General features: G+C 37.2%; 3 protein-coding genes across 3 annotated transcripts; 1 reads left to right on the top strand and 2 right to left on the bottom strand.

Moving 5' to 3' along the window:
• Nucleotides 1–4,419: 4,419 nt before the first annotated feature.
• LOC110615501 (WRKY transcription factor 22) lies at nt 4,420–5,991 on the top strand. Its single transcript, XM_021757367.2, has 3 exons — nt 4,420–4,996; nt 5,087–5,197; nt 5,302–5,991. Exons 1-3 carry the CDS (start codon nt 4,572–4,574, stop codon nt 5,792–5,794), a joined length of 1,029 nt encoding a protein of 342 aa, XP_021613059.1. The 5' UTR covers nt 4,420–4,571; the 3' UTR covers nt 5,795–5,991.
• A 315-nt stretch (nt 5,992–6,306) lies between these two features.
• Nucleotides 6,307–8,848, bottom strand: LOC110615499 (pentatricopeptide repeat-containing protein At3g61520, mitochondrial). The gene has a single exon (XM_021757365.2). It carries the CDS (start codon nt 8,703–8,705, stop codon nt 6,426–6,428), a length of 2,280 nt encoding a protein of 759 aa, XP_021613057.1. The 5' UTR covers nt 8,706–8,848; the 3' UTR covers nt 6,307–6,425.
• A 147-nt stretch (nt 8,849–8,995) lies between these two features.
• On the bottom strand, nt 8,996–12,236 carry LOC110615500 (3-methyl-2-oxobutanoate hydroxymethyltransferase 1, mitochondrial). The gene is made up of 5 exons (XM_021757366.2): nt 11,634–12,236; nt 11,267–11,473; nt 11,040–11,186; nt 9,620–9,673; nt 8,996–9,533 (listed from the first exon to the last, which is right to left on the bottom strand). Exons 1-5 carry the CDS (start codon nt 12,048–12,050, stop codon nt 9,288–9,290), a joined length of 1,071 nt encoding a protein of 356 aa, XP_021613058.1. The 5' UTR covers nt 12,051–12,236; the 3' UTR covers nt 8,996–9,287.
• Nucleotides 12,237–12,697: the final 461 nt, after the last annotated feature.

Here is a 12,697-nt window from a genome sequence, read left to right as displayed (position 1 = left end):
CTGATATAATTTCAACAGTATCAACTTCCTGTTTAATATCAATATAATATACATTTTCCCTTTCCTATTTCCTCTAGGTATTTCTACATTTAATGCTACTATCTTAGTTGTAACAACTAAGGGTATTTCTCAATTTTCCTTGTAAAGCTCAAATATAAGCATTAGATCAACATCATTCTCTATTGTCAAACCATTACCAGCTTTAGTCTCTATAAAATCACTCTTTAAATTCAACAATTCATATATGTCAGTTAACAGTTTAATGTAGGAGTACCCGTGAACAAGTAAATTGTTAATTCTCTCCTCACACCCTTCATATTTGATTAACAAATTATATCTCTCAGGTTTATCCATTGCTATCTGCGGAAATAAAAAAGAAATAACAAAATTAATTTTCAAATCATTAAACCCCTAATCTAAACAGTAAACTATAGAAAAACTAATAAATAAAAAAATTATTTATTATAACTCAAAAAATCTAAACAGTAAAGCAACGAATTTGTCTATGGAAGTAAAACAAAAGGGATTTTTGTACATTGGAAGTGAACTACGATCTTATTTTCTTTTGCGTAAATGAACACTGACTCCACCTTCAGAATGTGGTGGGTTCAGTGATTCTCGAGAAGATTAAGGAAATGAGGGACAATAGGACCACACACAGAGAGACAAGTTTCGATAGAGAGAGACGTTTTGAGAGAGAGAGACAGAGAGAGGGACAAAGCTTCGACAGAGAGAGGGACAAAGCTTCGACAGAGACCGAGAGAGCACTAGAGAGAGGGACAAGACTTTGATAGAGACAAAGAGAGCATGAGAGAGAGGGACAAGGCTTTGACACAGATAGAAAGATCGCGAGGGAGGGACAAGTTTCGATAGAGACAGAGAGAGCACGAGAGAGAGAAAGAAAGCTAAGAGAGCGAGAAGTTTTGACAGAGAAAGCGAGAGAGAGAAAGAAGAAAGAGGGATAGAGTTTCGTGATTTTGAAATAGAGAAACTTTTAGTAGGGGTCAATTTTGTAAATTCATGTGTCCCAAATGGCTATTTTGGATGAAAGATTGAACAGAAAATGAGGGAGTTAAGTTTTGGATCGTCAAAATAGAGAAATAAAAATGTTAATTGCATTAAATTTTAGAGTCTAAAAAGTAATTTTTTTAAAAAATTTAAATATGTGTTAAATTATAATTAAAATTGAAATATCTAATAAATAAAAATATTAAAATATAAATATGTAAATATGTATTTTACCATGATAGTGATAGTGGTTAAGGAGACACTTGGCACTGCCTCCAGTTTTGGTGGGTACACCTTATTTTTCACTAGTGTGGCATCTTCTCTCCCACTATTGTTGTCAGCCTCTCTCTGTCTCTGTTTCTCTCTCTCAACGGATTGCACGAAAGGCTGATGGATGAAGGAATTTTAGTGGGAGGTTGGGTTGCTTATGGGTAGTTATCTTCTTTGACAGCGAAGGTATCTATCAGTGACATTTCCTTCTGCCGAACCCATATGATGCCTCCCTTGGTCCTCTCTCTCTAATAAGATCACAAACTTTCAAGTTATTGAAGACCCTACAAGCTCTCCACTACGTTGTGTTTGTGGGTAATCATTTATATGCCATCCATATTCCATAAGGCCATAACCCTATCTATTCTCAAAAGGTTTTAAACTTTACGTGAAAATGTCTTGTTCAATTTCAATTCTATCGTGCTAACGCCCAACCAGGTGGATACAATTAGGTTGTGAATGAAAATCGTTGTGTAAATGTTTGACCAACATTCTATACAGAAATTCAATATGAACTTGGTCATTGACGAAGAATGTAATGTTTCAAATCAGATAGCCACTATCGAATGGGGTATGACTTGTTATGAGAATTTTCCTTGCATTACTCAAAATCCAATAGATCCTTTTGAAAAAACAGGAGACTCCCACCAACGTGTCAGGCTTTGTCGATAGGCTTTACGGCAGGTGTTTCTCAACTCTCCGTCAATATACTGAGTAGGCTTCGGGTGGAAAAAAAAGAATTCGGAGTTGCAGAGAGGAAAGAGAGAAGGTGCAAAAGTAGTAGTGGCAGTGAACCAAAATGAAACTCATTCTTCTCTTCTTCATTGTGCACCATCACCGTCGCTTAGGGATCACAACTGATTTTCAAATACTAATCCTACCGAATCTTAATAAAATAAATTTGGATAGTTATAATCAAATTTATAACGAATTTGAATTTTAAAAATAATAACCGTTATAGATTTAGATTGAATTCAAATCGGATTTGAATTTTATGTGTAGGCATCTACTATTTATATAAATAATTAATTTAATATAAAAAATATATTTTAAAATAATATTTATAAATTTATATATATTTTTTATTTAAAAATTAAAATTTAAATATTTTTAAAAAATTTTAAATGAAAATTATTAATAAAAATATTTTTTATATAAATTATTAATTAAAATATATAAGATTAAACGAATTTAAATTTTATTTGGATAATAATAATCGGATTTGAGATAAATTTAAATTATTTAAATTAATTTTTAATTAAATATAATACGAATTCAAATATTATTAATATAAATTTGGTTTGAATAATTAATTTTCACAACGTTTTATTTTATTTGGATCGAAAACATTGAAATTTTAGATATTTGGCACTTGTCTTCTTTTAAAAAAAAAAAAAACCTCTTGGTTGATGTATTTAAAAAAAACTCTGTGGTTGATGTATTTATTTTTTCAAAAATAAATTGAGACGAGAGAGTTGAGGGTGTTGAATCTAAAATTTATAAATCTCAATTAAATTCGTGAATGCAATGTATTTAATTTCTTTAAATGGTTTTCTGTGTTTATTTATTAATACGTGGATAATAAATTTGAGAATAATTTTATAAAATTAATTTTTATTTTTTAATAAAATTAAATGCTTTGTGCCACCTATAAATATAATACTTATAAAAATCACTATCTAATTCATTTTAAATTCAATTAAAATTAAAATTTTATTTTTTATATGTATAATAAAACATGCAATTGTTTTTTTTTTGACGCCAATTAGTTTATTAATTTTAAAATTATAAATAAATAATTTTTAAAAAATATAAATATCAATGGATAAATTTCAAATATTGTCGTTTGCCCTTATTTAACAGTCTCGGCCCATCATCCACCGTTGGAAAACAATAAAACTTTTCCTCATCTGCCGTTTTGAAATATTTCCCCACCGTCCGATCACTCTATCCTTGGATTTGTGGCGAGGGACACGTATCCAAATCACGTGCCGTGCCATGGCTGATAACGGCTACCACATTTTTCTTGTCTAGACAACTAGGGAGAAAAAATAGGAGAATGTGGACATAAGGACTATCTGCCACCTGTCAAATGCCACGTCACTTGTATCTATCGTGCACCGTCATGCGCTATTTTGTGTAAATTCCTAACGTCTTCAATTGATAAAAAGTCTCCTTAATTGTGGGTGTGGAATTCCACTTTTAACGCGCGTAGTCCGTTGGATATGGTATTAGAAGTCAGCGCGTAATCCGATCCGTATGATACTCGCTGGGTCAAGGAAACACGTCAATATTTGGTAGTTGCAGTCGCAAATTCACATAGAAAGGAGAATAATGCGGTGGAAGCAGTGAAATTTGGAGTGGAAGTTTACAATTGGCGTGCTTGGGTTTTGCACGTGTGCCAAAGCGAAACGGGCATCAGTAGATTCTGGCGCTGGATGCTTGGAGTGTCTTTGTCCATCGTCCACACAAGGAATCACACACCTTATCTCTCCCACGCATTGCCAAGTGGTGATTTCTGATTCCTTCATAATACAGGTTAAATTGGAGTACACATTTTTTAAATTATCCATTATATAAATATTTATCTCCTATATTAGCTTATAATTTAAAGTTATTTTATTTTAGAATAAAAAATAGAATACTTCTAATTTAATTCAATTGCTAAAAATATATATGTAAATTCACATAAAAATTTAATATTTAAATTAATTAATATATATATATTTTGTTAAAATATAATTTAATTATTGATTTTAATTAATAAAGTATTTTCATAGAATTAATAAAGTATTTTCATAGAAATAATAAATAATTTATAAATTAAAATGAAAATGTAAATTCCTGGGATGCGTCACGCACACGCAGAAGTGAGGACATGGGATAGTGAGTAGCTGTAATTTTGATACGGTTCTGCTTTGCGAATTGTCGGTAATTCCGTTCTCTACTGAAAAATAAAAGTGGGTGTAGACTTTTTAATCCTTATCATCATCAAAGGGACCCACCGTTTGACATTTTACAAAGTCAACCCAAAAACCAAAACCGGTTTTCAATTGTCTGACTCAAAATTTTGAACTGTTAGAGACAAGCCAAGCACATTGAAATGCCAAGGTCCCAGCTTCTCTCTCTCTCTCTCTCTATCTATATTCTATATATAAATTTATCGTTTCCCCTACTCAATTACACTCCCTCCCTCCCTAAATCCTCTCTCTCTCTGAAAAAGTCAGCGCCTTCTTTTGTCTTCTCTCTCCAACGCTTGTTGCAGAGCTTTGTCTCATACGCTACCCTTTGCCATGGACGACGACTGGGATCTTCACGCTGTGGTCAGAGGCTGCACCACCACCTCCTATGCCTCCTCCTCCTCCACTGCAGCTGCTTCTATCACCACCAGCGACTCCGCCAGTTCCTTTACCAGACCAGATTTCTGCTTTTCTTCTTCTTCTTCTTCTTTTGCTAGTGAACCACCTGGTCCTCTTTTCTCTCTTCCGGATCCATTTGAAACAAGAAATGGCATTGGGGAGTTGCATGAGCTTTACAAGCCCTTTTTCCCCAGATCCCATCAGACTCTTTATTCTCCACAACCACAGCCCGCCCCCATCTCTCCTCTCTCTTCTCTTTCTGTCTCCAAGGAACAAACGCAGATAAAGCAACCCAAGCAATCTCATGCTGCTTCCCTCACTTCCACTGCAAATTCTCATGCGCCTCGATCTAAAAGAAGGTAAACCTTTTTCAGTCTATTAAAGAATGAATTTCTTAGAAACCTCTCCCAAGAAATTCAAAAGAAGCTCATATATGTATGTAACTACAGGAAGAACCAGCTAAAGAAGATATGCCATGTACCAGCAGAGTCCCTTTCTTCAGATGTGTGGGCGTGGAGAAAATACGGCCAAAAACCCATCAAAGGCTCCCCATATCCCAGGTAATATATTTATATGTTGCTTATCAAACCTTGGCTGTATTTTCCGTTCGAATTTAGTTTCTTTGCCGGCGTCTAACTGAGGTTGTCTTGTTCTGTTATAACAGGGGTTATTACAGATGTAGCAGCTCAAAGGGGTGTTTGGCCCGGAAACAAGTTGAGCGAAACAGATCCGATCCAGGAATGTTCATCGTCAGCTACACAGGCGAGCACAACCACCCAGCACCCTCCCACCGAAACTCGCTCGCTGGTAGCACCCGTCAAAAGACCACCACACCACAAACCGTCACCTCCAGTGACTCTAACAAACCTTCGCCGGCAGCCAAACCCACTTGCTCATCACCTGCAACTTCCATGGATGACGAGCTTCTACCCCAAATTACAAACACAGAAAGCAGAGAAGAGAAAGACACAATGGAAGATGAGGAAGAAGATGAATTTGGTGGGTTCTCAGATATGACTGCCAGTGACGATTTCTTCTCTGGTCTGGATGAACTGGACGATCCGGTCACCAGAGACCGGTTCTCTGGTCACTTTCCACTGAATTTAGGCCTGCCCTGGCTAGCAAAAAATGCTGCTACAGCCGCAGGCGGTATCTGAAACTGCCGGAGAGAACTCTTGCTGACATGGATAATACCTTTTTATACTGATTAATGTTTGCATTTGCTTTCATGTATACACTTGTATGATTTATGGAGTAGAATCTTTCAGGGCACCGTTGCTTTTTACCTGTGCCAGTGAGTGTAATATAGTAAAAAGAAATTCCATTTCTTAACCTGCAGTGATTATTAAAATTACCTTGCTGATTGCACCTTCTGGTTGGCTCTTGATTAATGCATAATTGTCGATTAATTGCAATGATTGGTTAACCTTCATTAAGATTAACTGTTTTGTAACATGAGAGGTTAAGATGAGTGGTTTTATTTGTTTATTTATTTACTTGCATGGTTGGATGAATAGTTGGTGCAAGGGGAGACAACGTTTGATATTATCAAATCTGACTCTCTATGATTGCCTCTCAAATTTATCCATTGGTGGTAACTGTATTTAGTTAAATCTTAGGAGTTCTGAGAGCAAGAATGGATTGAAGCACAAAACCACCATAGCAAATCTGAACAGGAAGCTATATGAATAAGAAACTTTAGTGTCTGGTCTTTCCTGAAAGAAACCAAATTATCAGGGCAGTACATTTGTGTTCCAAACAATCACTTGTGCCCTTGCCAAAGCCATTTTATGTGGCAGAAGCTGAAGCCTCGTATCTTTGAACAAAGTTTTTTAATTTCTCTGTTTCACCAACAGCAGAGAGCCATTCTCTCAGTATCTCCAGGGTGACGTAATCGGGATTACAAGCCTGCTCTATCATTGTATCCATTAATTCAATAGCTGGCTTCAGCCATTTCTTCTCCCGTAGACCTTTGAATATGGCATTATATGTTGCTGTATTTGGTTTCACTCCCTTAGCTTTCATATCGTCCATCAAAGGAAGAGCAAGTTCTACATCATTATTGTTGCACAAGGATTCTATCAGGATGTCGTACATCACAGCATTGGATGTGACCTTCGAAGCTGCGTCCATGTCTCTGAAAATCTTCATTGCTTCATCAACTTTGCCGTCTAAGCAATATGCACGTACTAGAGCTCCATATGTGGCAACTGTAGGTGAAAGACCGGCCTTGATCATCTTTTTCATGATTTTCTGAGCAACTTCCAGATCTCCAATTTTGCAGCAATAAGAAATCAAAGTATTGTATGTGATGCTATCAGGATTTATTCCAGCTTTCTCCATATCACTGAGCATCTCTTTAACTTTATCCGTCCTGTTCTTGTTGCAAAAACCAGTAATCAAATCATTGTAGCACGAAACGTCTGGATGAAACCCAGACTCTTTCAACTTTGACAAAAGAGAAGTGGCGTCATCCATCCTTCTAGCTTGGCTCAAGCCAGAGATCAATTTATAGTAAACTATTGCATCCGGAGAGAATCCCTCTCTCAACATTTGATAAAAAATTTCCATTGCTTTCCTGATATTGTTCACATGATAAAAGGCATTGATTAGGGATGCATAAGCAAAAGCATTTCCTTTTAAACCTTTCCTTTGCATCTCGTCCAAAAACTGAACTGCACTAGCTGTTCTTCCATTTCTACACATACCATCAACCAAAGTATTAATGGTAATCACATTTGGTACGATCCCCTCTTTGTTCATTTCATCAAACAACTGCAGGCCCCTCTCTATCTCACCAGCTTTACAGAAACCGTGAATCAAACAATTGTAGGTAACAGTATTAGGAGACCATTCCTTTTGCGTTTTAAACCTTTCCAGGAAACCCAGACCTTCTTCTTGCCTCCCAACTTTACAAAGGCCATCAATCAATGTGTTAAAAATGACAACATCTGGTTCAACTGAAACTCCACCAACCTCTTGACCCTTATTCATCCTTTGGAACACCTCCAGCGCCTCATCAATTTTCCTAAACTTGCACAGGTGATTAATAATAATCCCAAAGGTGATAACATCTGGCTCAATATCCATTTCCTTCATCTTTACCATAACTTCATTCATTCTGTTAAAGTCCTTATCCCTTCCCAACCCTGTCAATAATGCATTGAAAGGAGCCACCTTCAGAGCAGCTCCCAAAGTCATTAATTCAAGCAAAAGATCATAAGCTTTAATTGTCTTTCCATTACTACACAGCACAGTAACCATCTGAGTTATCCAAATTGAATTAGGAAAAACACCAAATTTACCAAATTTCAACACCAGTTCAACAATCTCCTCTCGGGTATCAGTCCTCCCTAAACGTTCTCTCTTCATCAACCAAGAGAAAATAATATGACCAGTAACATTATCCGGATGATAATCAAATTCTGGTCGAAGCATTTCATCAAGCACCTTAAACGCTTTGTCGACGAGCCCAGCTCTCAGGAGCAAACGTATGACAGCATTGCGTACCTGCGTGTTCTTAAGAGAATGCTCAAGTTCATCGAACAAAATGGAGAACTCCTCTACTAACCCATTTCTCCCAAAGCATCTAATTAGAAGTGTGGCGGAATTGATGGTAAGTGGAATATTCCATTCTTTAGAAGCCTTATAAAGCTCATATAAATTCGTCCGGGAACCAGGTTCACGGCTAGCGAGCTCGAAGACGGTCTGTAATGTAGATGAGAGAAACTGGGTATCTGGCAGTGGGGAATTGTATTGGAGATATTTAAGGAATTTGAGGGCTTGGGAGGAGGACGGCAACCGGCGGGCGATCTGGAAGAGAAGGCAAGGAGAAGGAGCGGGATTGGAGAAGAGGAGGTGATTGAGTTGGGTCGTGTTCCATTCATGGTCAGGGATTTGGAGGAGTTGCAGGACTTGCTCTACGTTTGAGTCGTCGTTTTGTCGTGGTGGTGGTGGGATGGCGGGCTCGGTGGAAAGATGACGGAGAAGGAAAGAGAATCTGATAGTGCATGATTCGACGACCCGGATGAAATTTGAATGCTTTGATGCTAAGAGGGTTATGCTCATATTATTTAAAAAATTAGAACTTTTACGACGGCGATAATGTCGTGGGAGGTTTTCTGCTTCTGCATCGGTTTCAAGCTCCTTTCTACTTTGTACATCCCGAAGGGGAAAAGGCGCTAATTATATGCCCGCAGGGACCTGGGTTGGGCTTGAAGATTGAAGTCTAAAAATGGCTGGTCTTGCCATTGGAGGCCATAATAAACATCTCTGATTACTTGACAATCCTGCCGACAGGTTCTCTACATAAAATTTGTACTTCAAGCTCCAAATAAATGGAAAAGAAGAGCCAGAGATGTCAAATCGCATTCTCATAGCTAAAGCGAGCAAGATTCTTTGTTAAAATTTGACATTTGCTTTCTAATAGGCTCGATTACAAATTTAGAGGCAAGTAGCAAGTATAACTTAACGACCCGACTCGACGCAACTCAGCTTTCATACATGAGGGGGAAAAACGAGAGTGAGTTTTTTAAAAATTTCGCACTAACATTATTTCTAGCCGAATATTTGTAAATGTATTGTAGAAATATTAGGCTGTTCTTCCTGGCGCTGAGTAAAGGCGGATTTGCTTGATTGACCCATATTCATTCATTTGGACTCGGATTCAGTTGCTTTGAGCTGCTCAGCTGCCGCAGCTGCTGATGATGCTGCCCTGTCCAAGCCTAGCTTTTGTAGTTCATTCAAGAAACCATTTACATCTGCTGCACTGATTTTATATGGACTATAGGCAGGACCTGGGAATGAACCATTTGTTACATCTTCCTTGTATTCAAGTAGAGCTTTGTTCACGACATCCCCCACACATGCATACTGCTTACAGAATTTTGGAGTAACCTATACGAGGTAAAACAATTCCTCTTAGCGAAAATTGCAGAGGTTTGAAAGAATCAACAAAACCAGGAAGTGACTGCGGGATTAACCTTGGCATGATGTGGATGTTGCATCATCCCCAGTAGGTCATGGTAAACTAACACCTGCACGGGCAATAACATACAAAATTATAAAATGAACCTTCCGAAGTCAACGTGACCATACAGGCTGAAATAACTCAGCAAGCTTCATGATCAAGAGAAACTAAACATACTCTATGATCCCTGCATTTAGCTTTGTCAGAAATGCACTCCTATCTTTGAAATTGTAAAAATCAGTATTTTTACAGATATAAAACTTTAAAATTTGAAAGAGACAAACAAATCCACTTTGCCTACAATTATCAGCATAAAGTAATAATCAGTAACAATGGTTGGAAAGGAAAAAAAGGACATGATGAGAATGGTTAGCATGTGCAACAGCCCCACCTCATAAAGAACAATACCATAACACATGTTGCAAATAAATTAGAAACTCACACTAAAGCTGGATTGCCAGTGGATTTTATATTTTGAAAAACAGAAGTTGTAAAATCTAAGGAGTTCAGATTTACCTTTTAAGAGAATAATAATTCATTCATAAAAAGAGTATAAAGAGTGAACCATAAAGTAGAACATGAGTACACCAACACTAAGTACCCATAACATAACAATAAGCCAGATAGTTCTCTTGTATGACACAAAAGAATAAAAGAAATGCCAAAGACTATCAGACATCCGTCATTACATCATGAGTTGCCGTGGACTGTAATAACATATGGTCTGGAGACATATTTAATTGTCACTATGAGGAAAAATTGTGTCCATGATAAAAGTGAACATCAGAAAATTACAAGGAAATGAGGCCTCCACATAGAAAAAGCTAAATGAATCCTGGAGCCCGGGTCCAGCAATTTCTAGAAGTTCTTGTCAAAAGTTGTCAATCACAAAAAGGTGATGGAAAAAAAAATTCAATTGAATTTCCAAAAATTCAACAAAAAGAAAGAAAGAAAGAAAGAAAAAGTTGCTACAAAAGCCAAGCTTTTATCTTTTAGTGGGATAGCTAGCTGCCATACTCCCCAGTTAAACTGAACCCTTGATTTAACATCATTTAGGCTCTGGTTGAAAAAATCAAGTCAAATAAATTCTTATGGAATCATGCATGATTTCTACTTCTTCTAAAAAAATTAAGTAAAAAATTTGATTTTTTTATTTTTATTTTTAAGCATGAGTATTAATTTTAAAAAAAATCAATTGAATTGAATTAAATTCCTACAAAATTCTTGATCCAAATAAAGGGCTATTCAGACACGCAGTTATATGGGCAATGGATAGATATAATCAAAATCTTTCAGTATCACATCCAAAAAAGAGCAGATCTCAGAACATACCTAAAGTTTTATATGATTCTAATCCTGCCATCTCATTGACAAAGAAATTAGATGACCAAACAACTCCACTGAAATAGAGAGAGAGTGAGAGTATCTAAAACCTGCCCACTGCAGAAAGGCCCTGCTCCAATGCCAATGGTGGGAATTTGAAGAGCAGATGTTGCTGCAGCAGCTACAGGTGCAGGTACGCATTCCAAAACCACAGAGAAACACCCTGCTTCCTGCAACGCCATTGCAGTCTCCACAACCTGCACAAAGAAAGACAATTCAATACATAAACTCACAAAGATAACAAAATAAACAAGGCAAAAAAGAAGAAGAAGAAGACCCTGATAGCACTGGAAACATTCCTCCCTTGAGGCCTGAATCCCCCAAGAACACTAATGGCCTGAGGAGTGAGTCCTACATGGCCCATAACTGCAATTCCTGCCTCAACTATAGCTTTGGCAGCAGAAATTCTCGAGGGCGAACCTCCTTCCAACTTAATGGCGTCCATTCCTCCCTCCTTCAAAATCCGAACCGCCGTATCAACTGCCTGCTCATAATCCAAACTGCAACATCACCATCCATTCCACACATAAATACAAAACATCACACAAACCCTTTCGCCCACCAAATAATTCAAGAATTCCCACCTTGCTCAACAAAAATATTATAAATGTAAAAACTTTAAGTTGCATAATTTATATTGGTACCTGCCGGGTGCTCGACTCGTAGGTGCCAAAAGGCAAGTCACCAACGAGAAGTGGCCTCTTGGCGCCGCGAGCAACAGCTCGGCAATGGACAAGCATCTCCTCAAGGGAGATGGGGAGAGTGGTGTCGTAACCGTGAACAACCATGGCGGCCGAATCACCGACTAAACAAATATCGATGCCGGCTGTATCGAGGTGAACCGCAGAGGGATAGTCGTACGCTGTTACAACAGTTATAGGCTCGCCTTTCTTGTGCTTTTGCTTCAAATGGGTTAGAGTGACTCTCTGGTTAGGGTTCTGCGGCTTTGGACCGCCGTAGACGGTGTTTTCCGGGACATTGCTCATACAGCGGAGGTGCTGGAGGAGATGTTGCGATCTGACAATGGACGAGGGCCTGTAGAGTTTGGTGAAGATCGTCATTTCGGAGAGAGAACGACAAATTGGAGGAAGTAATTAAATTTATTTTTGAGGAAGGCTGCGAGCTTTGGCTGCGCCACCTGCACCAATATGAAAAACAAGTTTGTTTACAACTGCGCGTATTCTATTCACCGCCTGAAGAATGCTATCTACGTGCCCCTTTCGCCTCGTGTCACCCGCAATTCTCCAAAATTAAAGGTTAAATCCACTTCTGAATCCCTTAACTTTGAGAATTTATGCCTTTTGGTCCCTGGTAGTAAGTGGTAAACTATGGTTTATTGGAACTCAAAAATTTCTTTTTTATAAGCTGGAACTCAAAATTTTAATAATACTTATATTTAAAAATTATAAATATTACTTTGGAACTCAAATTGAAAAAATATTAACTCTCTCAATTTGACTTTTCTTGAATTGGATGATTCTTTTATGCTTATATTAACTCATTAGAAAACAATCTATTTTCAATCAAGAGAAAAAAAGCAGTTGGAAACCAAAATAAGGGTTATTATCACTTTCTCTTAATTAGAAAAGATTGAAAAAAAATAGAGAAAATAAGCGTTATTTTTCTTTTATTTTTTTTCCTTTCTCCCTTTATTCTCAATCCTTTCTAAAAAAATTAAAGGAGACAAAGAGAAAATAAAGAAAGATAA

This window comes from Manihot esculenta, chromosome 5 (genome assembly GCF_001659605.2).
Source record: "Manihot esculenta cultivar AM560-2 chromosome 5, M.esculenta_v8, whole genome shotgun sequence".
Classification (NCBI taxonomy): domain Eukaryota; kingdom Viridiplantae; phylum Streptophyta; class Magnoliopsida; order Malpighiales; family Euphorbiaceae; genus Manihot; species Manihot esculenta.
The sequence above is the reverse complement of the archived record's forward strand: the minus strand, read 5'-3'. Positions and strand labels throughout refer to the sequence as shown.